At 46.0% G+C, this 27,998-nt stretch overlaps 1 protein-coding gene across 2 annotated transcripts; it reads right to left on the bottom strand.

The window, feature by feature from the left end:
• Positions 1 to 143: 143 nt before the first annotated feature.
• MAB21L4 (mab-21 like 4) lies at positions 144 to 27,785 on the bottom strand. 2 transcript variants are annotated; one of them, XM_020988983.2, is made up of 5 exons: positions 27,166 to 27,785; positions 9,101 to 9,326; positions 4,694 to 4,847; positions 2,714 to 3,067; positions 144 to 768 (listed from the first exon to the last, which is right to left on the bottom strand). In XM_020988983.2, exons 1-5 carry the CDS (start codon positions 27,665 to 27,667, stop codon positions 676 to 678), a joined length of 1,329 nt encoding a protein of 442 aa, XP_020844642.1. In that variant the 5' UTR covers positions 27,668 to 27,785; the 3' UTR covers positions 144 to 675. The 2 variants fall into 2 exon arrangements, with proteins under 2 accessions (XP_020844642.1, XP_020844643.1); XM_020988984.2 differs by having other exon boundaries at positions 2,714 to 2,929.
• Between the last annotated feature and the right edge of the window lie 213 nt (positions 27,786 to 27,998).

Below are 27,998 nucleotides of genomic sequence, written 5' to 3'. Positions count from 1 at the left end.
GAAAACTAGGAATTATGTCTAGAATACTGCCATGGGAAGGATTCTGAAGTGCATGGGGCACTCCTCTACATTTCAAAAGGCAAAAGTCAAAAGAGGAAAAGGCAAATACTTAAAGAAAACCAGACGGTTACTCCATCCACAGATTCTGTACACTGGCACTTATTTATTTGAGATCCAAGACATCACATTTCATTGCTAAAAAGTCACCTGAGAACTCCACTGCATGCTCATATAGCCATCGTCAATGTACATTTGCGTGGCTGTGGGGGCTGACCCCAAATCTTTATGAGGAAAAATAAAAGCAGCAAGTCTGAACACTAACCCTAGAAACCGAAGACTGCTTCAGTGTAACAGAGTGTGGTGAGGAAAGCACCGTTTCTGGTGGGCTTCTGTGACCACGGGAGATCCCAATATTGAGATATTCACCACGTCTGTACTTCATACAGAGCCCATCATCTCTTGCATTCTGGGAGAACAAGTAGAATGCCAAGATCTCCCAGAAAACTGATGCCATTCCCTTCCCATCTTGTCCCACGGTGCTCTGAGGCATTGTCTGAGGGCGAGGAGGAGGAAGAGAGAGCACCCAGAGGGGAAGGTCGCCATAAAGGCCCGATGACCTCATGAGAAGATCTCAAAAAGCCTAGAATCTCTCAGGGATAAAAGAGCAATGCAAGCTCAGCTTGCAGAATTCTCCAGTTTCTTGGTCTTCAAGAAGATATTTTGCATTGCTGAAATTCGATCTTTATCTTGAATATTGTAGACCTGGAACTAAAGAGGAGAGAACGAGGGTGAGAAAGAGGAGAGGCAAAGTGTCCTTGTGTGTGTGCACTTCCACTCAGACAGCACTCGTGATATTTCTCATCCAAGCAAGAGGAATGCCCACTGTCCATTTGGACTACAGCTTCTGGGAGTCTGGGCGGCCACACCCTGGAGCCTGGTTACACTTCACCAACTTATAGGAGTGGAAAAACAAGCCCCAGACCCCCAGGTTCAGCAGTGACTCCTAGTCATACCATGCTGCCATGCTCCAGGACCTGAAGGCTGTCTAATTTTGTCAGTGGGGTGGTTGCACCACGAAGGCAGACCACAAGACTTCTCTGACTCAAGAACTGATGCGTTCAAAAATTTTACCCCCCACAACTAGTCTAGTGAGGAATCCCACTAAACTCAGGTCTTGAATCTGTAGACGTGGGTATTCCCCCAGCTCAGGCAGACCTGCCAGAGCTTCCGCTCAGTTGGTGTGGCCTGTGAAAGCCCAAGGTCATGATCAGAACACAATAAGACACCTGAGGAGGATTTCCTCTTATTCAATTTAGCACGTCTGGATTGGGTGTCCGTTACGTGCCAGGCACTGGGCTAGACTCTGAAGGTGTAAAGGCAGAAACAAAACAAACAACAAAGATGAAAGAAAAATTCCCACTCTACTTGTGAGGGTCAGGAAGGGATGTGCAACGTGGACGTAGAGGGCTTTTGGCAGTGACAGAGAACTGGCAATGAAATGAGTGCCTTTCATTTGGGAAGTGGCTGGAAAAATTATGGGAAGGGAAGTAAGCACATAGGTAGCACCTCCCATGTGCCAGGCATGTTACTAAGCATTTTTTACAAATATTATCACTTGGTCCTCATAATAACCTTGTGTGGTAGATACTATTATTATTCCCATTTTACAGTTGAGTAAACTGAGGAAAATAGAGAATAAATGACTTTCCCAAGGTCACACAGCTAGTAAGTGTCTGAGGTTGGATTTGAACTTACATCTACCTAACTCCAAGCCCAGCACTCTGTGTACTGTGGCACCCCCTAACTGTCTCTATCATGGGACAGGAATTTCATGGAATATCATCATGCCTTCATCTGAAAAGACAAAAAAGGACAATTTCAGAGAATCCCAGAAAGACTTGTCTAAACTGATGCAGAGTGAAACCACAGCCATAACATAATACAGACTGAAGAAGTCTGGTTGAAGCCATGATTCATCATGATTCCAGAGGAGCAATGATGAAGCAACCTGCCCACACACAGTGATGGACTCAAGGTGAAAGTGGATACATTTTCAGAAATGGATTGATTTTGCTTCACTAGGCTAATTTATTCAAAGCAATCAGGTGACATGAGAGGTGGAGTCAGGAAGACCTTAGAGTGCCATATAAATGTAGGGCTAGCTGCGATTATTATTATTTACTTCAATAGTTTTTTTTCTAAATAGGGGAGAGACTTAACAGAGAGGGATTAAGAAGGTGCAACCAAAAAGGTGAGGGCCGTGGAAACAGGTTTTTTCATTGCACAGAAGAGAACAGAAGAAAGTGCAGGAGGCACAGACAGACAGGCAGGGGCTTTGAAAGTTGTGCGTTGAATTGGAAAAAGAACAATACATTGGAATAGAGATTTTGGGTTTCAAAGGCAATCTGCTTTTTACCTTCTGCTTATATATTAAAATGCTATTTTTTATGTTTTTAAGTTCAGAGGTTTGTTTTTAATTAAGGTAGCAGTGAAAAATATTCAGGGGAATGAACATTTCAGAGAATTTTCAGTTACCCAACACTGGTGCCATAGGACTTCCTACAGAGATCTTCTTTGTCCCCCACTCCATCAACAAGCCTTTATTGAGGGCTTATTATGTGGCAGGGTATGGTGCTAGACACTGGGAATAGAAAGAAAGTCAAAGGCAGTGGCCCTGCCCTCCATGTTGGTGGGCACGGCGTAAGGTGCCTACCTTGTCCAGGAGGACATCGAAATAGGCAGTATCCCAGTAGGTTGGGTTGTTGGCGGGCAGCTGCAGGAATGCCTTGATGCCGTTGTCTATCCTCGGCGGGCTGGGGAACAGGTGGGTCACATGGATCTTAAGGAACTGCTCCGGCTGGCTGGCAAACTTTTCAACTTGTTGGTACAGAGCATTCAGGTCGAGACCTTGGCCTTGGAGGAGATTGTGCTGGGGGAAGAGGAAGTGAGGAAGCTCTTTGGTGGCCAGGCAGCAGAGCAGGATCACCAGCAGTCTGTACACGGAGCCCTCCAGGTCGCTCCAGTCTTCGGGGGAAGGGAAAAGTTCGGTAGCCCACAGCAGCACCATCTGTGGGAAGCACAGCCACCACTCAGGGCCCAAAGCCAAGGGCAGGAGGTGAGCAGGGAAAGAAGCTGTAGGAGAGCGCTCGAAAACAGACCTGAATCCAGGACGCCCAGGACTGTCCTGTGGCATGCATTTACTGTGCAGCTCGACTAGAGCCGAGAGGAAGGGAGGGTGCCCTGGGCTTCTGGGGTGAGGTTTCTATAGTGGAGCTTAGCGTTGTGAGGTCCCTCATTCAACCTCCATAACATGCCTTGCAGCTGCTCCCTTCTCTCCACAAGTAGCCGCCTAGTGCAAGCTCTCATCCCTTCTCGACTGGATCGCTGCACTAGCCTGCTCATTCATTCCCTTCCTCCTCACTCCAATGCATCCTCTCCCTAGCAGCTAAAGCAATATTTCCTAAAGCTCAGGTCTAGTCATATCACTTTCTTGCTCAATAAACCCCAATGGTTCCTATAAGAATAATAAGAATAATTCACATAGGAATAATAATCATTCCAATAAACTCTTCTCGCCTAAAGGATCAAATATTAATTCCTCCGTTTTGGCTTTCAAAGACCTTTATGACCTGATCCTCTCCTGTCTGTCCAGCCTCGTACTTACTACCCTCCACGTACGCTATGATCAAGCCTTCTTGCCATCTCCCTCAAATTCAGTTTCCCACCCCAGGCCTTTGCACTAGCTGCCCCCCACGTCTGGAATGCTCTCCCTCCTGACCTCCCTTCTCGGCATCCCTAGATTCCTTCAGGACTCAGGTCCAAATCCACCTTCGGCCAAAGACCTTTCCAAGCTCCTGCCTGACCTCTCTAACCTTGCCCGCTAGGGATCTTTCCAGCCTCAGCACACCGTTCTTCCTCTTCATGCACACACCAGCACCGCCAGGCTGGCTGCGACTTCACCCCCATCGTTCCACCTCCCATCTGCCCTCTCCGCCTTTGTCCTGGTGATTGGTCATGCATGGGCTGCACTCACCAGGGAGTGTGCTTATTAAGCGTTTACTATGTAGCAGGCATACAAAGAAAGGCAAAACTCAGTCCCTGCCCTCCAGGATCTTCCAGTCTGATGGAGAGACCATATGCCAACAGCTAGATACATACGAGCCCACTCAGTGACAATGGGAGTACTCTCAGAGGAAAGGCTCTAGTAGCTGGGGCGGGTGGATGGAGAGAGGTCTCCTGCACAAGGTGGCTCTGGAGCTGTCTTGAAGGAAGCCAGGAAAAGCCCCTCATGGAAGCCATCTTGCTTCAAGCCCCACCCTTCCTCTAGATCTTATGTTTATCTTGTGTTTGTTCTCTCTGTGCTAAATGGACTTGCACGTTGCCTCCCCAAGAGAATGGAAGCTTTTTAAAGGGGTGAATTGTCATACTTCTGGTCTTTGTCTTCTAGCATCTGGTACGTAGTGTGCACTTAATAAATGGCTGCTGATTGATTATTGATCAATTGGTCTTCCTATCCTTAAAATGAGCTAGAGAGAAATATTGGAGTTTTTACAAAGCTAGCCCTGTTCTCTGCTGTAGCCCACAGCCATATTGTTCATAGGTCTGCAGCAGACGGGGGCCTCAGAGGAAGTGAACAGGGAATCCAGGCATACAGTCCATGCCTCAAGAGCACATAAGGACCCCAAGCACTGACCTTCAGGTGGTCAAACGTGAGGCCAGCCTTCTTGCCCCCCTCACGCCAGCTCTCATTGTTGACCCTATCTAAGATAGAGAGGCTGTCCAGACGGTAGCCTTGGAGGGAACCCACGATGCCAAGGAGTTTGGTAACGAGGTTGTCCGTGGAGATCCTAAAGACAAAGCAAAATGGAAGTCAACAAATAAACAAATTCCAAAGTGTTCCTGTAGCTGGGAATCTTGGGAAATGCCCAAGAAAAGGTCCCTGAAAATTCTATTTTATTTCTGCCAATACCCTAAAGCACCTGGATATGTACATGAGGGCTCGAACAGTTCACACAGAGAAATCAAACAGAAGCAATCAGCCACACTGGATGGAAGTGGTTAAATTAGGTCAGAGACTTGTCTTTTGTAGGAATGCCTGACCAGGCTGCGGTTTCAGAGGTAAAGTTTCCAAAATCATTTGATGTGACTTTAGAAAAAACAAACTACATTCTGTTTTTAAAAGAGGGACATGGACAGTATGTATGGAAGAAGCCTTCATAGGGACTAATTTTTGGAAGCTGGGAAAGAAAAGATGGACGCTTTCTGATAACTTGTCAATAGCGGCTGCATGAGGCCCAGATTCGCGGAATCGCCTCTGATACTTATTGACTGTGTAACCCAGGGCGCATCGCTCGATGTCTCCATGTGGCAGCCAACTCCCCCAGACCATGAGCTACGGCCAAGTTGAGGAATCGTATCAAGGAATTTCCAAACGAAGAGTTCCCCGTGACTGTGGAATCACAGCGGTGCACAGAAAGTCACAATGATTCATAGCCCGCCCCCAGGTGCATGCTAGCTCATCACAGTCCTCACATTTTGGCCCAGCGCTCTCCTGACAAGTAACAAGGCACTGAGTGATGTGCAGAGAATGATAAAGACACACAGACCCATAAATCCAGCCCTGACCAGCTCGTGAGCTGTAGCTCTGCATTTCCTCCTCCATCTCTGCTACTAAACTGGATGTCTAGAGACATCTGTTTATTGCCTAAAACTAAATGTGTCCTAAAGAGAACTTAAGGTCTTTCCCCCAAACCCTCCCCTCTTCAAATTTCCCTGTTACTGTGGAGGGCACCACCAGCCTCCCAGGCCTGAAACCTTGGTGTTATTCTCAACTCCTCCCTTACACTCACCCCACGTATCCAACCAATCACCGAGTCTTCGCATTTCTACCTTCACGTTATCTCCATCTGGAATGCCACCATGCTAACTCAGGCCCCCAGCACTTCTCACCCAGGCTACCGCAAGTCTTCTAAATGGTCTTCCCGCCTCACCTCTCTCCTCACTCTCATGTATCCTCCATGCAGCCGCTGAAGTGATTTTCCTAAATCCCAGATCTGTCCATAGCAACCCCTCTCCCTAAGCAGTGGACTCCAATGGTTCTTTCTTCCCTTTAGGCTCAAATATTTACTCCTCTCTTAACATATAAAGCTCTCTTAAACATATAAAGCCCAATTTTTTCTTTGTATGTTGCGTGCTTAGCCCAGTCCAAGCAACATACATGATTCATTGATAAACTATGAACTCCTCTGCTCAACTTTTAAAGCCTTTCATAGCCCGGCCCCAACCTATCATTCCTAAGTCATCATACCTTCCTCTCCTTCCTGCACTCTGAGATCCAGCCCCGTGGACCCATCTCTTTCTCTCACACCTTGTACTCTCTCTCAGATCGCCACACCTTTGCCTATGCGATCCCCCATGCCTGAAATGCACTCCCTCCTCACTTCTGCCCCAGAAAGCCAGATGCAGATCAAGCCCCACCTTCTACATGATACTTTTCTTGATCAGTCCTCAATTCCTGCCGTTCTCTCTCTCAGACTTGGTCAGTCATTTCCCTCGTGTCTGACTCTTTGTTACCCCATTTGGGGTTTTCTTGGCAAAGACCCTGGAGTGATTTGCCATTTTCCTTTTCCAGCTCATGTTTCATGAGGAAACTGAGGCAAACAGGGTGGAGTGCCTTGCCCAAGGTCACACAGCTTGTAAGTGTCTGAGGCCAGATTTGAACTCATGAAGATGAGTCTTCCTGATTCTAAGCCCAGTGTTCTATCCACTGCACCACCTAGCTGCCCATCTCACAAACTACCTTGTTTTTAATTATTTTGTGTATATCATAGTTATTCATTTGATTTGCCCAAGGTCACACAGCTAGTGACAAAGCAGGAATTTGAACTCAGGTTCTGTGACTGCAAGCTCATTCCTCTTTCTAGCACACACATATTATTTCCAGTTCCTTTAATGAGTCCTTGGATGGTGTGATTTAAATAATCTTCCAAGTCACTATTACTAAATCACTGTCATTACACATTGCTTACACATTGTCATTTCATGAATGTATCTCTTGGATCTCATAGGCTGGGAGTTGGAAATGACCTTTGAGGTGATCTAATCCCACATTCTCCTCACATCTCCCTTTTGGTCTCAGGACAGTGGGTCTGCTCAACGTCTCCCTTCAGTCACTGCCTGCAGTTTCCTGCCTCTCCTTAACCACCCAGAAGTGTTACTCATCAATGGCAAGGGGCCTATTCCTGGGAAGAACACCCACTGGGAGCCAGCTAACAGAGGAGAGTCTTGGCCACAGCATCCCTTGGTGTAGGCTGAGAGCTCAGGGCTTACAGGGATGGGCAGACCTAAAAGGCCTGAGAGAAAGGGGAAGGCAGGACAGATATTTCTGACTTCCAGGAAAAAAGAAAAGACTTTCAAGGAAGTTTTTCAAGGAAGAGGTGCCTGAAAACCCAACTCTGGTGGGCCTCTCCCCTTCCCAAGGCTGCTCATTCCACTCTGGGGCACCACTAATCACCAGGAAGGTTTGTCTTGACATCTGGCCAAATAGGCATCTTTTTAGTGACCATCCAGAACCATCCAACTTCTGCCAAGCATGGCAGAGTCCTTCAAATACTCTAAGACACCTACCCAGCCTCTCCATTACCTCCATTTGACTCTTCACCCTAAAAGACTCCAATTCCTCTGATGCCCCTTCACATTGAAGCTCATTGAAACATGTCGTATTGTGACTGCCTTTCTCTCCATCTTATCAATGCCTTCCCTAAACTGTGAATCTCAGGCAATCACTCAATGAATCAATGGACATTTATGGAGCACCGGCTGTGTGCCAAGTGAGCTCTGTGCCCAGAACTGAGCAAAGCCCCCCAGATGGGCTCTGACAAGGGCAGAAGAGGGTCGTGGTACTGTCACACCCTCAAGACTGGAAGTCAGACTTCCCTTAATGTAGCTTTGCCTAGGTAACTGGGATGGGGAACCTGCAGCCTGAAGGCCACATGTGGCCTTCTAAGTCCTTAAGTGTGGTCTTTCCACTGAATCCACATTTATTTATTCAGTGAAATTTGGATTCGGTCAAAAGGCCACACTTAAGGATTTAGAAGGCCACATGTGGCCTTCAGGCTGCAGGTTCTCCACCCTTGGGACTTTAAAGTGAAAAATAAAATGGGATGAATGGAGGCTTTGCTATTAATCTGCATCTTTCCCTAAGCAGATCTTGAATTCCAACCTGAAATTTGCCACTGGTTTACTCTGTGACCTTGGACAAGATAGATAACACCCTTTATCTGGGCTTCCTCATCTGGTGAGGAGAAAAATGGGATCTGCCCTTCAGGGGTGTGGCCAGTGTAATGAATATTTTTGAAATGCTCTGAGAACCTCAAATGAGAGGGGTCACATGAATCAAATGATAATTATGTTAACATCCTGGAATGGGACCTAATAATTGCGATCCCTTTAGGAGTCTGGCAGAGAAGCCCTAGATGTCCCCAGGTGAGTAAACTGCCCAGTGAACCAGGAGCCTTGCACAGATACATCTTCTGCTGGTTAATGTGGTCTCTGATGGCCTTACTCCACCCCACCAACAGCTTTGTAAGGAGCTAGCACTGGGGGGCCACTACACCCTCCGACCACAGGGCTCAGTTCTATCTCAAATCTTTTGGTCAAGGAGTCCCAGATTGGTCAGAACCTCAATGAGCATTAGCACCCATGATAATGTGGGTGCTTCTTTCAGGAAAATAAGGATAGATGACATTTGCATAGAGATTTAAAGCTGCAAAGTACTTTACATCTGTTGTTTCATGAGATGCTCAAAACAACCCTGGGAGGTAGGTGCTATTATCACTCTTATTTTACAGATGGGGAAACTGAGGCAGATAGTGGCTAAGTGACTCGCCCAGTTTCACACAGTTAGTGACTGTCTGAGGCCAAATTAGAACTCAAGTCTTTTTGACCTCAAGACCAGTACTCTACCCAGGACACCACCTGGCTACTTCAGGATGCGTGTTAATGAGATATAGAGCTCCCCTGCTGCCTTCTTCTAAGATGTCTCCCATGCACTGAGAGACAGCGGAGGGGAGGGATAGAAAGACAGTAGAACTGCATATACCGCCAATGATGGGAACTTGAGGGTATAAGATCGGCTCCTTGGCGTTGAACTTTCTCCAAGCTGCCATCTGGGAATACTTGGGCCAGGTGCTTCCTTTGAAGAGGAAGAATTTTGTGGTTCTTCTTCACCACAGGAATGATGTTGAACCGGATCATTCTCCAACCACTGGACACAAGCAAGGACATGTGGAGATCTTCTTCCTTTAAATTCCCTGCATTCAGGGAACCTGAAACAAGGGCAGGCACCAGAAATGAACAATAGTGGGTAGCCCTAAATGTAAAGAATTCTCTTTTACACACACACACACACACATGCACAAAGAGAGATGTACACCCATTTTATTGATGCTCTTCATACATCATAGTCATTTCTATATATACTCTTCCATCCCCAAAACTTACCTTCCTTAAAACAAAGAAAAATTGTCCACAGAAACACAAACAAAAGCAACTTATAGAATGATTTCTGGCAATGTATGCAAGATTCTGTATCTATAGCCTCCCATCTTTCTTCTGAGAAGAAGCAGCCCTGTTTTATTTTCTATTCTCTGGAACCAGAAAATGTTTATTTGTTACAATACTCAGAATTTGGGTTCCTTTTTTCTCCCTCTAATACTTTCTTTTCTTTTTTCTCTCTTTCCTCCTTCCTTAGTTTCTCCTCCCTCTCTTCCTTTCTCCCTTCTCCCTCTCCCTTCCTTTATTTCTTCCTTCCTTCCTATTTCTCTTCTCCTTTCTTTCTCTTCCTCTCTCTTTAAGGTCTTTCTTTCTCCCCATTCCTCTCTTTCTTTTTCTTTTCTTTCTTTCCTACCTTGTCCAGTTTCACCTCCATCCACCCCTTAGGCTCAGTCCTCTTCCAATCTACTATATTTATTCCCCTATGTTTTATCTCACAGGAAAGTTCGTTTCTTCTTAAAAATAGGTTTTATTGATATCTTTTGTTTCAACATTATCTACATTTCCCCCTGCACTCCTTCTCTTCCTTCACAGAAACCTATCCCTTATAACAAAGATTTTTTTTTGTTTGGTTTTTTTAAGGAGTAGGAGGGGGGGAAGTCAGCAAAACCAGTCAACACATCAAAACAAGATTGAGTACAAAGGAACTGGGGGAAGGCTCTTCTCAGCTCTCTCCTTTGGAGCCCAACTTGGTCTTTAGGACTTCATAACCTTGGACTTCACTTGTTTTGTGGCTGTTCTTTCCATTTCTTTTGTTATAGCCATTGCACATATTGCTTTCCTGGTTCTTCTTTCTTCACTTTGCCTCAGTCCATATAAGTCTTTCCATGCATCTTAGAACTCATAATGCTAATCATTTCTTATAGCACAATAAATTCATGCATCAAAAATTTCATTAATTTCTTTTCACCCGAAATCCAATTTTGTTCCAGTTCTTGGCTACCAGAAAAAAATGCTGCTATAAATATCTTAATGTACAAAGTGCCTTCCTTGTAGTCTTCTGAATTCCTTGAGATATATGCCCAGCAGTGGAATCTCTGGGTCAGAGTATGGACATTTTAGCTGCTTTATTTAAATGATTCCCAAGTTGCTTTCCTGAATGGTTAGACCAATTCACAACTCCACTAACACCGCATTAGTGCAGTCCTCTTTCCACAACCCCTCCAATAGTATTAGTTCCATCTTTTGTCATCTTTGCCAATATACTGAACATAAGGTGAAACTTTAGGGTTGTTTTGATTTGCATTCTTTTATTATTAATGACTTGGGGCATTCTTTCAGATGGCTGCCAAGAGTTTGCCATTCTTCTGAGAACTGATGGTTCATCTCTTTTGGCTACTTTTCTATTAGGAGGATAGTTTATCTTTTCTTGATGAAACCAACCCTGACTCTATGGCAACCAGTCTTTGATTCTAACTTTGTCTGGTTACCATCAGTTCAGAGTGTCAGCATCATGATATGCAGCTCTGGTAATTATCCATCGGGCCAAACTGATTGGTCTAACTAGAACCATCATGGTGTTCTCATGAGCTCACTATAGGTAAGACATTGTTATTAGTAGGAAGCTGTATGATCCTGTGTGGCTCTTACTCATGAAACACCACCACTATCTCAGAAGAATCAGCAAGGAAGGTCACCCAAAAAGCAATGAAGAAGTCCACAGTGGCCATAAGCTGGCTATGGAATATTTCCCACAATGAAAGAATCAATGAGTGCATGAATAAAGTAAAAAAATGAATGAGTGAAAAAGTATTTATTAAGCACTTACTATGTGTCAGTCATTATGCTAAGCAGTAAGAATACAGATTAAAAAAAAAAACAAATAGACATTCTATGCTTTCATGAAACTTATATTCTAACAGGGGAAGACAGAGCAGTGGCAACCAGGAGGGATGTTTTGTTCTGATTTAGCTGCAAGCAATCAACGAGAATCCATCAAGCTCTGACTTAAGGACTTGGTGCCAGGCACCATATCAGGTGTGGAGACACAAAGATAAAAATGCAACAGCTCTTGTCCTCAAGGAGCTTCCATTCTATGTGAGGAATGATGTGTAGGGAAGCATTTATGGCACAAATGAATGGATAGAGAGGTGGATCCATCACGGAAGGAGCATGAAAGAGAACAGATTAATGGACTGAGGCCTCACGGACACCCACAGATTATTGAAAGAACTTGAGGCAGGTTCCTAGATCACTGGGTAGACTTTTAATGGAGGAGTCATGGGAGGCAATGGACAAAGAATAAGATTTGTAGCAATGGAGGGAAAGCCCAAATGGCTGAGATTGCATTCAATTACAACAAACATTTATTAAGCACCTACTATGTTCCAGGACCTATGCTGGGTCCTGGGAATCATGAAACCATTGATGTATAAAAGTGTGATCTGGATGGTAATTATTAACAGCCATGATGAAGATGGGTGTCAGTTTCTCCTTGGCCTCAAACCAAAGCCAACTTGTACAATATTCTTTGCACAGCTTTTTTTGCCTTGTTTTTCTCCGAAGTTGAAACTTCCCAGAGCTCCTTTTTTAGGGGTTGTTTTTTCTGAACTCGTTAGTTTACCTTTCTTGTCCTGTTAGTCACAGAATGTTCCCAAAGGAGCCTGGGTATCCTTCCTCCCAATTAATTAATGGATTTTTCTTCTGGTGGTGACTAAATGAAAACATTCTTCCTCTGCGTGTTGGCCTCAATCCCACTCCCACCCCTTTCAGGGAGAAGCTTGCGCACAGTAGGCACTTCATAAAGATTTGTCCATTTGAGTTGGAAGCATTCCAAAGAAACGGCAGATGATTGTGCTTGGACACAGGAAGAAACTGGACCTCAATACTAACGGATTCTATTGCTTTAGGGTGGGGACTTCTTCTGTTCTATGCATCCCCAGCGTCAGCACAGAGCGCCTGGCACACTGTAGGTGCTTAATAAATGCTTGTTGGTTGACTGCTGGATCCTTCCCAGATGGACCACTAGGAGGCACAAGTAGAGTGGCCCTTTCATGTTTGAACCCTGCCTCAGGCACTTATTAGCTGTGTGAGCCTGGAAAAATGGTCTAACCTCTCTGAGCCTCGGTTTTCTCATCTGTGAGATAGAAATAATCATATCTTTCCTCTCACCTCACAGAGCTGTTGTGACAATCAAATGAGACAAGTTATGTAAACGATGACACACATATAGTTGTTGTTGATACTGTCATTAATTTAGAATCATTTGAATCTGCTGTTCTTCTTTCTCCTTCCCCCACCTTCTAGTACCTTCCCACTCACTCCTAAGTTACCTTGAATTTATACATATCTGTGTGTGTGTGTGTGTGTGTGTGTGTGTGTGTGTGTATGTGTAACCTGAGCCCCAAAGCCCATTGGAATGGGACTTTCTATTCATTGGTAGAGTTCAATGCCCTGAACCCTGTGTGGAGGAGGAAGGAAAGAAGAAAGAAAGGAAGGAAGGAAAGAAAGGATTTATTGAGCACCTACTATGTGCCAGGCACTGAGATAAGCACTTTTACAATTATCTCATTTGCTCCTCACAAAATCCCGTATGGCAAATGTTATTTTCATTTTACTGATGAGGAAAATGAGGAAGCTGAAGTTCAATGACTGGCCCAGCATCACACAGCCAGTACGTGGCATAGGCAGCACTTCCTGGCTTCAGAGCCAGCTTCCTAACCACCAGTCTACCACACTGACTCTTATGATTGATGACCAGATAAACAGAAAATTAATAGGCTATTGTTAGATGTAACTATTCTTGGCTAAGGATGTGAGGTGCATCATCTCCCAGGGGAAAATGTTCAGCAACATTCACAGAGATGGGTCTCCTAAATAATGCCTGGTTTTTTCAGGCACTCAGGTCTGCAGATTTACGTGAGTGAATGCCTGTTAATGATATCTTGAGCTTCTATAGCTCTTCAAGGCTTACAAAGGTTCTAGTCCACCTCCCAGCAGTCTTATAAGGTCTGTGCTGTTCTTATCACTATTTGACAAGTGAGGAAACTGAGTCTCAGAGAGGTGACATCCAGGATCACACAGCTAATAAGCTTAAGAAGTGGGAGGCAAAGTCAGGGCTTCCTATGTCCAGCACTCTATTTACTACACCATGCTGGTGCAGGATGCCAGCCCCAAGCTGTCCCCAATCTGCTGCCACCCTATCCTTTGAAGTTATGCCACGTACCACTCCCTTCTATGTACCAGATACTCCAGCCAAAGTCAACTATGTCCTCTCTTCTCTACATGTCCCCACACTTTCCAGCCTGCATTCATGACTTACTCTTTTCCATAGTCCTAAAATGACACCCTACTCCCGACTCCACCTGTTGGGTACCAATCCCTTCTTTAAAGCCTGACTCAGATGTTTCTTCTACCAAGAATTCCTCTGTGATTCCCCACCAGGGAATCCCCACACTAAAACCCTTCACCAAAACCGTAACTAAGTCAAGGTGACTAGGGGCTGTGCCTCAAGGACCCACAATTGAAGGAGCACAGAGATCATTCCAAGGCACACTCTCTCCCCACCAATAGCCAAATCCTTTCCCCCGGCCTCCAGCCTCTGTCGCCAGCAGTGACTAGTTCAGCAGCAGCAAGGAAAACTCTAGATGTTTTGAAGAATGATCTGCTAGCGGCCATGCCTCACTCAATGCCTCCCCCTTTCCCTACCTTGTTCTCTCTTTTCCCCAGGGAGGGGGCAAACACTCATAGCTATACCTCCAGTCTTAGTTAAACTTTCTGGATTCCTCCCAGCAGTGCACATAGAGTGATGTACGCAGCAGATGCTTAATGCTAGAGCTCACTAAATGGCCGCTGGTGGCCCCTCCGGCCCTCTAGAGTCTGGGGCCCCACATAAAATGGAGTTGAATCCATCTGCCATTTTGACCCGCTCACTCTCCTTTGTCTGATAGGTGTTGAGGTTTTCCTATGGAGTGTCTTGGTGTTCCATATTGGCCAGCTAATCACCATGTTGCTCAAAAATATATTTCCTTCCACTTCCCTTGAGAATTTAAGATAATTTTCAAAGTTTTATAGCAGGATTGTAGGCAAACTGGGGCACTCTGAAGTAGAAGGGAGTGCCCAGGCTGCTGCCCGCAGGAGATGCCCTCAGGCCTCCCACCTGGGCATTTGCAGCCACCAGATAATGGGAGGGGAGCTGGTAGAACCAAACGATCTACACTTGGAGGGGCAGTGGCCACACTCTCAGTGTATGATTGTCCTATGGAGGTTCCAAACCAGATGCACTAGATCACTTAGGGCCTGAGGGTTCAGGTAAACAATTCCTTTAATAAAAATATATGCATTAACCCCCAGGTAAAAGCAATCCACGAGGCATCAAAAGCAAATAAAAGTCCCTGGCAAGGAGATAATAGCAAGAGAGGTCTCAAAAGTTCCCCTCCACCTCCAAAAAGCTATGTCCTCCACACCCAAAGGGCTCATAGCTGGGTCCCAAATCATTGCACCTGGGGCACCTGTCCCCAGAGTCTTGGCTTGGACCAGCATAGGTTGGTGCTATGGGAGTGTGGGGCTTGGCTCAAGGCTCCTCATTTCCAATAACACCCTCAACAATTGCTCCTGTTCCATCATGGTGGGTGGATGGGGGGTGGGGGGGTGTTTAGAGTGCTCATGGCAGGTCAGCACTAATGTTCCAGGGTCCTCATGCAAGATGCCCCCAAACTAGGTGAGGAAAGCGATAGCCATGTGCTATAGTGGATTGGGGACTGCACTTGTCCTGCAAACCTGTAAGAGTTCTCCAGATGTCAGTTACTGTGTGTGCTCAGAGCCCACCTACAGCTAGCTGCCTACCTGAATTAATCTAGCTGAGATTCCTCTCCCTTTCCCATCCCTAGCCTGAAGCATGAAGTGCACACATTGAACAGGGGTGCAAAGGGGACACCCCGGCACCCACCCCAAGCCCTGCTGTGCCAGGCTCAGCAGGAACACCGCCTGCCCCGGGATACACTCCACCCCCTCCCGTTCTTGGTTTTCCACGCCAGCTGCTCCCCAGGAACCTAAGGCTGGCTCCTGGCTCCTGATTAGGGCCCGTGGGAGGGGGCACTGGCCTTGGCACCTTTGCTGATCACACAACCTTTGTCACTGGGATTCTGATAGGAGACAGTGCCTGGGATGGGGTAAAGGAGGGACTCTAACTAGGGCAAGAGATTTGAAGAGCCTTGAGGAAGAGTCCCAGGCACGGTTTGGTTGCCCAGATGTGACCCACGATGCTCTGGTTTCTGGGCCAGTTTCAGGCAATGAGCAAGCAAGGGCTATATACTTATAGTAAGGACTTCTGCAATCCAGGAAACATTGGGGCTGGAGGAGGAGATAAACTAGGATAGAGGGCATTGCTTGAACCCAAGAGTTCAGAGACTTGGGTTAGAGTCCCAGGTCCACTTCTCACTTGCTGTGTGAATGTGAATGAATCGCTTTCCTTCCCTGGGCCCTAGACCCTCATCTCCCAGAGCAACCTAATGAGTGCAGATCCCTCAATCACATTTCACCTTCACCTCCCATCTGGCCATTCAGCTGTCCACCCAATCCATCTGGCGCCCAGCTACCCTCTCAACACGCCGCCGCACATATATCTCCAACCCTCCATCCACGTACATAGTGACCCTCTTTGCCTGAGCACAGTAATCAGTCCATGGGGCCATTACTTATGGAAAGGGCGTATCATATGTATCAACTCACCATCCCTCTGTCTCACCAGAACCAAACTTCCTTTCCTAGCCTAGGCTCCCTTTTTTATGCATTATGTTCCCCAAAATATTAGAAGGCAAGCTCCTTGAGGGCAGAAACGGTCTTGTTTGCTTATATTTGCACCCCCAGCAGTTAGCATTGTGCCTGGTTCATGGTAAGCTCTTAGTAAATGCTTTCTCTTTCATTCAATGAGCTAAGGCCCACAAGGAAGGCTAACAATAACCAAAAGGAAAAAAAAGAGAGATGTGGGTGTTTTTAAAGCTATATTTCAGGAAAAAGGAGGGCCAAAGATAGGACAGGGACTGAGCCTGGGGTGGATGAAAACTGCTACTCCATTATTTTGCTTCTGTTTTATTTGCCAAGAATGACCTTTTGCCCCGAAAATGATCAAACTAAAATGGGTGACCAGGAGCTCACACCCAAGATAAGAGGCATTTAGATGCCCCTGATGAACTCAAATCAGTGGATCCAGATGAATGAAGTTTTTGGTGACTGGAAGAACTGGCCCCTGTGATCACTGCGCCATTTCTAGTGACATTTGAAAAATCATGGAAAAGGGGATAGGGACCATAAGAGGAGAGAACAGCAAATGTTGCTGGGACTTCCCCAAAAGGAAGAGTATGGAGCCTTAGGCTAGTGGGCTTAACTTCTATTCTGAAGAATATTCTAAAACACAACACTAGAGATGGTTCTTGAGCATCTAGAAAAGGAAGGAAGCAATGATTACAAACAGGCGGCTGGGCTCCCTCAAGAACAGATACCCTAACTGCTCTCCGCTATGTCTAGGAACTGATGCAAAGTCCTACTCCTGTTTGGCATTTAAAGCCTTTCACAACCTGGCCCTAGCTTACCTAAAGACTGATTATACATTACTGTCCTTCACTCACCCTACATTCCAGCTAAATTGATTTACCTGCTCCTCATAGGTGACATTCCAAATCCTCTTGTGGGCATCGGCTATCCTGAATGCCTGGAATGCCCTCCGTCCTCATCCTCATCCTCATCCCTTCTTCTTAGATTCCCTACTTTCCTCCAGAGCCCAGCGAGAGAACTGCCTCCAGTGGGAGATCTTTCCTGCCCTCCCAACTTACTCTTCTTCCCTGCCTACCCACCTCTGGAAAGAATAAATAACTTGCGACTACCCGGTGTTTCCTTACGCTGTTTCCTCTGATACAATGTAAACTCCTCAAGGACTAGCGTGTTTCATTCCTGTCTTTGTATCTACAACTAATCAGTCTATCACAAGCATGTGTTCCCTTGGTACGGGTGGATTTATAGGAGAATTAATCTGAACGTTCAAAGAACAGTCAGTGCTCACACTGCACAAATCATTATAAAACAATTGAGAAAGGAAATCGACCAAATTCATGTCATTAAACAAATACAGTCCTGATACCTAAGCCAAGGACAGAGAAGACAAAGAATGAGTACTGTGGACCAACGTCACTAATGAACAATGATTCAAAATGTGTAAATGAAATCTGGACCAAAAGACTGCAACAAGGTATCCAGAATATTTTTGACAAGGATCAATCAGCTTTTACTTAGCACCTGTTACAAACCCAGCGATGTGCTGGGTGCTAAGGATACAAAGTGAACTATTCCCTGTCCTCAAGAAGTTTCCACTCAATTGAGGGTGTGAAGGGGAGGAAGAGATCTTCTTGCTGGAAACTAACACAGTCCGTGGCACATGGTAGGCTCTTAATACTTGCTCCTTGGTGGATTCTTCCTCCTCAAGGTAGTGGGTTCCTACTCACTGCGGATCATCAAGCAGAGGCTGGGTGGTCACTTATTGACTATGACATGGAGGGATTTTTTTTCTCACATCAAGTCAAGTCACAATTTATTAAGCACTTACTATGTACCAGGCAATTGGACTAGAAGACCTTTCCTTCCTGCTCTAAGACTCCGAGTCAACAATATGATTTGGCTTCCCCAAAAGCTTTCTTCGATAGGATGGCCAGAATTCTAGCAGCCACAGTAAGGAAGATTGTACTCTACTATGCACTCATCTGGCCAGCTCACACCAGGAGGACCGTATCCTATTCTGAATGCTACATTTTGAGAGGGTGTGACTCCAGAGAATGAGGACCAAGGTAGCAGGGAGGGCTGAGGGACAGCCTCAAAGCTGTGTTATATGAGAAGCATCGGGAGGACCCTGGAAAAGTAGTCTTAGCAGAGGCACCTTAGACCTACCTTCAAATATCTGAAGGGTTTTCTAGTCAAAAAGAGCTTAGATTCTATTCACTTCCAGAAAGTAGGAACTAGAGTCAATAGGTGGAAGTTTCATCATGGATATGGATTTTAGCTCAATGCCAGGAAAACTTTTCTAACAATTAAAATTTGAATGGACTTTGTGAGAAGGTGAGCTTCCCATTACTGGAAATAGTCCCCAAAAGTCGAAGTAAATATGAGATAAGGCTAGAAGACTGCTAAGGGCCCTTCTGATGATAAAATTCCATGAAATAGGGAGGCAGAAAGGGCAAAATGAAATTCTCTGGCTCCACACTGCTGACTCCTTTAATTACTGCATTTCAGCCCCAAGGACACACCCCCTGTCCTCAGGCTGATCCATCCACCCAATGTCTGGAAACACCTCAGGTATTTCACATGTGTCTGCTTCTGGCATGTAGAGAGCTGGAGATGTTTCTGATAGAGACAGAAGGTGGAGCTGAGTGAAGGCAGTGGGTCTATCCTAGATAGCAAAAAGCCAACCAGGGGAACAAATAGTTGGTTACTCTTAAGGGAACCCGAATGAATTGGCATGTTTATCATAATCCATCTGGGGTGATCTTTGAGGGGAAAGACCCGGTTTTGTTTTCTCCTTGTATCTTCAGCTAGCACCTATCACATAGTTACTTGACATTATTGGTTTGGATGGCAAATTCCAAATGAAGGGAAATGCGGGGAAGAGGGACATTGTGACCATTTGGAAATCTATTTCCTTGCTGTCAGAGAGGGGAGTGGAGACAAAAGAGTCTGGAAGCTGGTTTTATTTATAAATTTTCTTGTTTGGGGGAGGGTCTGAACCTGTGATGTCATTTGTATAGGTGACTCCAGTGGTGAAATTCCCTTCACTGTTACAGATTAGCATTCAGGGAAAACAGACTAAAATAGCCATCAGCAAACCCTTTTCATTGTACTTCTCCTGACCATACCTTGAAGGGTGGCTGGGTGGTGGGTGGCCCTTCCCCCATTCCTTCCTTTCACTTGATCTCTGGGTAGCCCAAATACCATGGGGTGACTGGCTAGAAGGAGTCCAGGAGGACCTCTGTCTCTTCCCATCCCCTATCCATAGGGCAACATGGATGGAAGAGGTAAGCTTGGATGACTTGGAGAAATCAAACATCATCCCTTTGGTGAGATGGAAGACCACTGGGCCTTGCCATCTATCCTACTGCTCCACCCTTCATATCCCTGGGTGTTGAGATCTGCTCCACCATCTTTAGGCATACAGCCCTTTCTGACTGCCCTCCACTTGAACTCTTAGCTGTGCTGCCCCTCCCCTACCCTTTACTGGGCGAGTTCATTAGCATCAGACACTGTCTCACTCTTTCTCCTTGGATTCCCCAGCAAACACAGCACAGTGGCAAACAACCATTAAGTGTTTAATAAATGCTCTGCCATTTCTTAATTGGCCATTCTTCTGCCACTTAGCGTCTCAGAGAGTTGCCTGAAGTTTTGAGAGGTTAAGTGACTTGTTCAGGATGACCCAGCCAGGATGTCTTTGAAACAGTACTTAAGCCAGGTTTTCTTGACCCCAAGGCCAGCTCTTTATCCACTGAACAGTATGAAAAAACATATCACATTTCTATGGCACTTTAAGATCTAGAGAGACCTTCTGCTTACAGCAACAGTACCATGTGTATTGTACCTATTTTGTAGATAAAGCAACTGAGGTTCCATGTGCTTAAGGGCTGACTTATGGTCTTCAAGCTAATGTGTTGGATCCAAACCCAGGTCTCCTGACTTCAAGCTCTGGCCTTGTTCTAAAGAGAGCTATGTTTTGCTCGTTCACTGCCCAACCCCAAACCCCTTCCATTTCTGGGGTCTTGGGTCATCATTCCCACACATGAAGCGGTGAGTGGCCTAGGTATGGCATATTATCTCACAACGAGAGGAAAAATGGAATTTGGAAGAAAGTAAAGAGATGCCCTTGCTGTCTCCATTTCCAAATATCAGATGGTGCTGGGGAAAGCTCCTGACACTCCCAAGATTCCCAGCTCCAGAGAAGCAATTCTTAGAGATACTTGAATTGCAAGTCATTTTTTTTGTCCAACAAAATGAAAATATTTTTAAAACACATCTTGGTCACAAGGACACAAAAGGACCATAGATAGGAGCTAGAAGGAGACTCATCCATTCATTTTTTTCATTCACTCATTGGCTGCCAGTGAGTCTAAACTCCTCAGTTTGGAGATGAAGACACCAAAGTCCAAAGCTAGCCCGAGGTCATACATGCAGCAAGCCTCCTGGGGTCATTCCAACATGGCTCCTCTCACTCTAGGGTCCCCCCCACTTTCCGGAAGGTAGCAAGCTGATATGGGGACTTCTTTCTTCCCACAAAGCTTACCCCACTGGTCTGAGCAAGAGATGTATGCTCATCTCTGCTCCTACAACAGAAGTGTTAGTGAGAAGAGCCTTGGAAGCTTTAGCTCTGAATTCCCCCCAGTGTGTTTTAGGCTGTGTGGCTTTGGGCAGGTCACCGGACTTCTCAGAAGCTCAGTTACCTTATACTAGCTAACACTTAGGTCACATTACCATAACCCTGGAGAGTATATACTATTATTATCCCCATTTTACAGATGAGGAAACTGGGGCTGAGGCAGGTTAAATGTCTCCCCCAGAGTGACACAGCTAGTAAGTGTCTGAGATGGGATTTGAACTTAGGTTTCCCTGATTCTGGGTCCAGTGCACTACCCACTGGGCCACCTAGATTAGCTGACTTTACTGAGTTTCCTCTACTTGTGGTACCTACCTACTTGCCTCAAGGGGTTTCAGTGAAGAAACTCCTTGTCACCCTTAAAACATCACAGAAATAGGAGTTTTCTTCATTACCTATTGTTTATTCATTCATTCCTCTTGACATCTCATGCTCTGGAGGAGAGATGGGGACACCCATAGAGAATGTCATATCACTGGAGATGATCTGAACTTTGGATTTTTCACTAGCAAAAAGCCTGACTCAGAGCTAGGAACAGCCAATACTTCTTAGCCATTTGGGAGATGTCTTATAGAAGCCACATCCCAACAAGTTCAAGAACAGAGCAGAAAGAGCGCCAGGTCCAGCAGCATCACTCCATCACCAGAAGCGTGAGGAGACATTCCACAAAGGTGGGGTGCATCACATACAAAGCTCTTGCCTCGACATTGATACTGATAAAGATGCCAGGATAAGCAGAAGGGGACAGAGACATCTGCAGGTTAGGACATGCCCCGTCTCTGAATCTTTGAATCTGTTTCCTCCTTTCCCTTTCTTCCACCATGGCCCCTTCCCAAGAGCACAGTTCTCCTCCCCGGATGTGTGTCCAGACACCATTTTCTACACACAGCTGATAGTTTAATCTTCCAAGAGCATAAGTCTGGCTGTGCCATCCCCCTATATAAGAATCTTCATGGCTCCTCATTGCCCAACAAACTCGACCCAGTTCAGTAAATATGTACAAAATGCCTCTGGTGTTCTAAGTGGCAGCAATGGGTATAGTGGCAGGCTTGGAGTCAGGAAGACTCCTCTTCCTGAGTTCAAATCTGGCTTTAGACACTTCCCGATGTGTGGCACTGGGCAAATCACTTCGTTTGCCTCAGTTTCCATATCTGTAAAATGAGCTAGAGAAGGAAATGGCAAACCCACTCCAGTATTTTTGCCAAGAAAACCCCAAATGGAGTCATGAAGAGTTGGACACAACTGAAATGACTCGACAATAACAATGGTGTTTTAGGCTGTGCTAGGGCCCATAGCTGGCATCTGCAATTGTACTAGGAGATTTTCAAAGCACTTCATAGACATCATCTCATATAAGCATCATAAGAATCCTGGGAAGAGGGGCAGCTAGGGTGCTCAGGGGACAGAACACTGGCCTCGGAGTCAGGAGGACCTGAGTTCAAATCTGAGCTCAGACACATAACACTCACTAGCTGTGTGACTCTGGGCAAGTCACTTAACCCCATTGCCTAGCAAATTTTTTAAAAATTTAAAAAAATATCTCTAGTTTACAGATGAAGAAACTGATCATTAGAGAGGTTAAATGACCTTCCCATAGTCACACAGCTAGTAAATGGCACAGACAGAATTTGCAACCATATTGTTCTGCCTCCAAGCTCAGCCCCTGCCCTGGAGGAGCTCACAGTCTAGAGAGTGGACTACGTCCAACAAAGTCCAGGCTTCTTTGTCTGGTATCCACGACCCTCCATAACTTGGTTGTATCTGCCACTCACTCCTTACACATAGCAAACGCTCCAGAAAAATTGGCTAACTCTTTTCTCCAAATAATTCCTGCACTTTCCCATTCTCTTCATTCTCCTGCTTCAGAGCCTAAGCTAATGGATGGTCTTCAAAAGCTGCCACGGTCCAAGAATGAATCACCAGTAGCCAACCCAGGCCCAAGCCTCCACGTATCTCCAAGATTAGGACTGGCTAGTAAGTCATAAATGGCTGCTATCAATGTCAACGGAGCAAGGACAATGAAGTCAAAAGTTATGAGCCCAGATTTAGAACTGGAAAGAACATTACTAATAATCTAACCCAACTTCTTCACTCTAAGGTAAGGAAACTGAGGCACAGACATGTCAAGAGACTTGCCCTAGACCACACATCCAGTAAGTCCTGGAAGCAATGAAATCATATGGGCCAATATCATCATCCAATCGAGGCATAATGGATACAGCATTGGACTTGGAACCAGGAAGACTTGAGTTCAAATCTTGCCTCAGACATTTATTAGATATGTAACCTTGGGCAAGTCACTTAACCTCTATTTGCTTCAATTCCCTGTAAAATGGGGATAATTCCCATGCCTACCTTACAGGGTGGCTGTGAGAATCAAATGAGATAATGTCTGTAAAGTGCATATCGAACCTTAAAGTTTCATATCAATGGGAGCTATTATCTTACCGGAGCAGTATCATGGATTTGTTCAGCTTTGATTGGGGGCTTGCTGTCTGTGTGATATAAGTCATATCAATCAGGCAGTTGGCAAGGATTTTAAGTAGCTACAATAATAATAATAATAATAATAATAATAATAATAATAATAATAATAATAGCAACTAGCATAGATATAGTACTTTAAAGTTTGCAAAGAGCTCTCCCGATATTGTATCATTTGATCCTTGCAATCACCCTGGGAAATATAAGCTATTGTTATCCCCATTTTACAGTTGAGGAAACTGAAACTGAGAGGTTAAGTGCCTTGCCCAAGATCTCACAGCTAGTGTCCCAGACAGGATTTGAACTCGGTTCTTCCTGCCTCCAACTCTGTTGTTCCATCCAGTGGGCCATCCTAGTTGCCTGGGATACACACACAAACTGAGCCCTCTTCTATCTCAGTCTACTTCCATTTTTCTGGGCCTCAGTTATGCCATCTGCACAATGAGGGTGTTGAACCAGATGGTATCTAACATCATCTTTGAGCTCTGGATTTGTGACTCTGTGACTAAATTCTAAGCACCAAAGTCCATCTCCTTTCCCAGCAGTTTTGGTACAGAGAGGCAGGAAAGGGGCAGGGGCTGGCTAGGTTCCAAGTCTTCTCCCAACTACCACCTGCCTCTCACGCAAGACGTCAGACTTGTTGTTCCGGTCCCTGGGAGCTAAGCAAGGGCCTGGCCTGGAGCCCTGAGTGGTAGGCTGCCTTGCCTTTTAAGGAAGGCTTCAGAAAACTATGCTTGGAATTTTACCCTCACACTTCATGGGGTCATCCTCCTTACACCTAGTACAGGTGGGCTTGGACCAGACCTCCCTTCATCTCCTTGGAGCCTACACTTTTTTTTTCTTTGTTTGTTTGATGGGTCAAGGGTGGGAGGGCTGAGATAAGGATGCTCTGGGCTTTCAAGACAAGAGGAGGAGACCAGAGAACTTTTGTTTTTAAGGAGAGGCCATGGTAGGGGGGAGGGTAGTGGAAAGATCACTAGGCCTGGAGTTAGGATAGATGTGAGGATGAATCTCACCCCCATTCAGAGGGCAAAGACCTGGGCTCAGATGTCAGCCTGGCTGCTACCTGCTACCTGGGCGACTCTGAGCCAGTCAGCTCTGTGTGCCTCAGTGGCCTCTTCAGTAAGACAGGGATAGTGTCCAGAGCAGCTTCCTCACAGTGCCTGGCCCACACACAGTAAGCAGCACCTAACAAATGATTGTTGATCACCTCACCGTGGTTGTTGTGAAGCTCCAGGGAGACAGTGTCTGTAAACCTTAGAGGCAATATAAACGTTAGCCCTCATTATGCCTTTGAGCTCTGTCAACAGCCCATATGGCTAAGCCAGATAGAAGGTAAAGTCCTCCCTCACTGTCCCCCCCAACACATTTCTCTCCTTGGCAACACATGGCAGCCAATGGTACCACTGAGCCGGGGAGCTTTCTAATTAAGTCAATGGAATGAGCTGGCCATCCAGAGAGGGAGTTTGAGACTTTGGTGATTCGTAGAAATTCACAGTGATTTGTACATTAGCTTTCAACGGACAAATGGTGACAACTCCGCAGGGCTGTTTTTCCTGACTGCGCGCAGAGTTGTGGTTGGGTTGCATATAGAAGAACAAAGAGGAAAGAAGAGAGAAATCGATCCTCGAAGAGATTCCTCTCTGAGAATGTGAATGTTCAGGATGTGGTTGAGAGCTTGGCATCATCCCCAACAAAGACCCATGAGCCCTCTGGGGACCTCTGGTGATGAGCAGATTGGTGTGCCATCACTGCCACTGGACTAGAGGTCTGCTTTGCTCTCATTGTCTTTTCCCAATGTGAAAGAGAAATACAGTTCCTCTTTCAAACCATGTACCTCCCCCTTTCCCCCTTCTTTTCTAACCCTGACTGGCCAGGACAGTGTTTTCCCAGACCGGGTTCCTCTCCTCCAAAGTTTTTAACCTGTTATCATTTTGTTTGACAGTATCTGGTGAGACCTATGGATCCCTTCTCAGAATCATGCTTTTCAATGCATAAAATAAAGCACATAGGATTACAAAGAAAACCAATCATAGTGAAACAGTTATCAAAAATAATTAAACAAGGTCATGGAAGGGAACGGGAAGGGAATAAGCATTTATATAACACCTGCCATGTGCCAGGCACTTCACAAATATCATCTCATTTGATCCTCACCACCACCCTGTGAGCTAGGTATTATTATTATCCTCCTTTTGCAGTTGAGGAAACTGAGTCAAACAGAGGCACAATGCCTTGCCCAGGGATGCACAGCTAGTAATTGTCTGAGGCCAGATTTGAACTCAATCTTCTTGACTCTAGGCCCCCATATTATGAGCCCTGCCCTAGGGCTGGTTTCATGAAATATCTCAGAGAGGTAGAGACTACTGATGCTTATATGTTCTCATGAAGGGCTCAGTGGGGTTGCAAAGGAGAGAAGGAAGGTGTTAGAAGAAATGGCCGACAAAAATAAAAGGCAACTAAAATAACAAAACTTTGTTTCTTAGGGACTTGAATGACAAGCTCTCTCCTTCGTGACCCCGGATCCCCCCCTCCCTTAGGGTGCTACTCAGATCCCCAGTTACCGGTTTGGGTGCGTGGCATTGTTTTCTGTGGCCCTTCTCTCCTAAGGCCAAAGCCAAGGACACTGACCCACTGCCAGGTTACTCTGACACTTGGGAAGATCTGTGATCTTGTCTGCCTGGGACTTAGAGTCCCAAGCTGCCTTCCTGCTAGACCTTGAGAATCCTCCCTAGAGATTCTGCCCCAGACACTAGAATCCAATGAGGTCGCGTCTCTAAGGCCCTTTATAAAGACCAATAAATGGATGTATAAAGGTTAATAATAATATTATTATCAATATATTGTATGATTATTTCTACTATCATCATTTGTCTTTGTGTCTTCAGGGCACCCAGTAAGACTGTAAAAATGCCTGTCAGTCACTGTCACATTACAGTTGGCCCCAAAGTCCATGGGTGTGAAGAAGCAAAATCCCAGAACCCCCGAGTTGGAAGGGACCATACAGGCCATGTTGTCCAGACTATGAAACTCAGCGAGAATGTTCTCCCCACCATTCCCAACAATTGGTCAAACAGCCTTTTCAATGCCCGCCGAGGACAGGAAGCCCCTCTCCTTTTGGGTAGCCCTCCCTGTTAGAGAGGCTCTCCCCAAGTCCTCTGCCTCCCTTCCAGCATCAGTGGCTTGACACTCAGATTAGATTGAGATGCAGCCCCACACCACAGAGCAAAAGTAAATGAATGTCTGAGCGGAGTAACTCTCTGCCCACTTGAAGGCGGGTTCATTGTTATGGCTATAGGTTGTCCCTCGATGCCTCTCTGGTCAACAGAGGGCCTTCCCCGGGGCTAGCTCCCTGAAAAAATAATGCTGCTAGTGACAGAGCCTCATTGTGTGGGCTGCCTGGTGGGTCAACCTGGTCTGAGCCCCAAGAGCCCTTAGTTTGAGAAGATGCAGGCGTGGGGAACACTCGGGTAGTGAAGGATGGTGGGAAGAACCCCAAAGTTTGGAGTCAGAGGAACTGGGTTTACACCCCAACTCTGACACTTGCTGTGTGACCTAGGCTAGCTACTTTACTTCTCTCTGGATCTCAAGTTCATGATCCCTAAAAAGAGAGAAAGACTGGACCAGCTATCCTCCAAATTGCCTTCCAGCTCTAGGTTTAGGGTCCTATGGAAATGTCGAAAAAACTCACCCCAGATTTCTGCGCGCACACACACACACACACACACACACACACATACACACACACACACACACACACACACACACACACACACACTTCATACTACCTGGCATGATGAGACAGTGGTGCTTGCAGTGGACAATGGCGGCCACAAGAAGGTCCTTCAACCGCCTGAGGACTTTGCTGGGCAGGATGTATCCTTGGCATTCAGTGTTCTCAGATGGACTGAAGACATCCTCAGTCATCCACCTCTCTAAGCCAGCTGCATCCTGAGGAACCCCCAGAGTGTAGGAAGCTGGGCTGGGAAGGTTTTCCTGGATCCTTCTTCCCTCAAGCTGACCATCTATTGTCTCTTGGGCCAAAAGGCTGTCAGAATCCACCCATAGGGGCACTTCCATAGTCAGGTCATCCTCAGAGGTACGAAGGGCAAATTGGAAGGCTTCCAGGTCCCTGGAGTAATCCACCCGAAACCTGGAGTCCAGCTCCTGGACCCTCTCCAGTATGGTCAGTAGGACATTCTCAGCCCTCTGGTAGTCCTGGATCTTGGGGGTCTCCCGGGACTGGATAGCTTGGAGGCAATGATGCCACAGGGAGATCTTCACTGCCATGGTGGCAGATACACAGCCAAAGCAACTCTCCTCTCGTGATGGGTCAGAGGCCAGCTGGAGCTAGGCGTCTGTGCTGCGCTCTCTCTTGGGGCAGAGCCTGAATGCACCTGGGAGGGGAAAGTTCCCAAGAACCAAGGTGAGGAGCAGGCACAATGGGGCGGAGCCTCCACCAGCCAGACGACAAATACCAGGGAGACAACAAGTTGCAGTGTTTCCCTATTAAATACTTGAACCAGGGCCAAGGCAGCACCTTTGAAGGGAATCGTTGTGTCAGGTAACTCACAATTAGAGGTATGGTGGCAGGTGGGCTGGGCCAACAGCGAGGAGGCCA

Source organism: Phascolarctos cinereus, unplaced genomic scaffold, assembly GCF_003287225.1.
Source record: "Phascolarctos cinereus isolate Bilbo 61053 unplaced genomic scaffold, phaCin_HiC Scaffold_7;HRSCAF=346, whole genome shotgun sequence".
NCBI classification, from domain to species: domain Eukaryota; kingdom Metazoa; phylum Chordata; class Mammalia; order Diprotodontia; family Phascolarctidae; genus Phascolarctos; species Phascolarctos cinereus.
The sequence above is the reverse complement of the archived record's forward strand: the minus strand, read 5'-3'. Positions and strand labels throughout refer to the sequence as shown.

Bases quoted from the DNA above. Each gene is read 5' to 3' on its own strand.
- MAB21L4 (XM_020988983.2), bottom strand. From the start codon at position 27,667: ATGGCAGTGAAGATCTCCCTGTGGCATCATTGCCTCCAAGCTATCCAG. The intron at 9,327-27,165 runs GTAGTATGAAGT...CCCTTGTTTCAG, and splicing joins CCACTGTCTCATCATGCCAG to GTTCCCTGAATGCAGGGAAT. The intron at 769-2,713 runs GTAGGCACCTTA...TCTCCTCTTTAG, and splicing joins TCGATGTCCTCCTGGACAAG to TTCCAGGTCTACAATATTCA.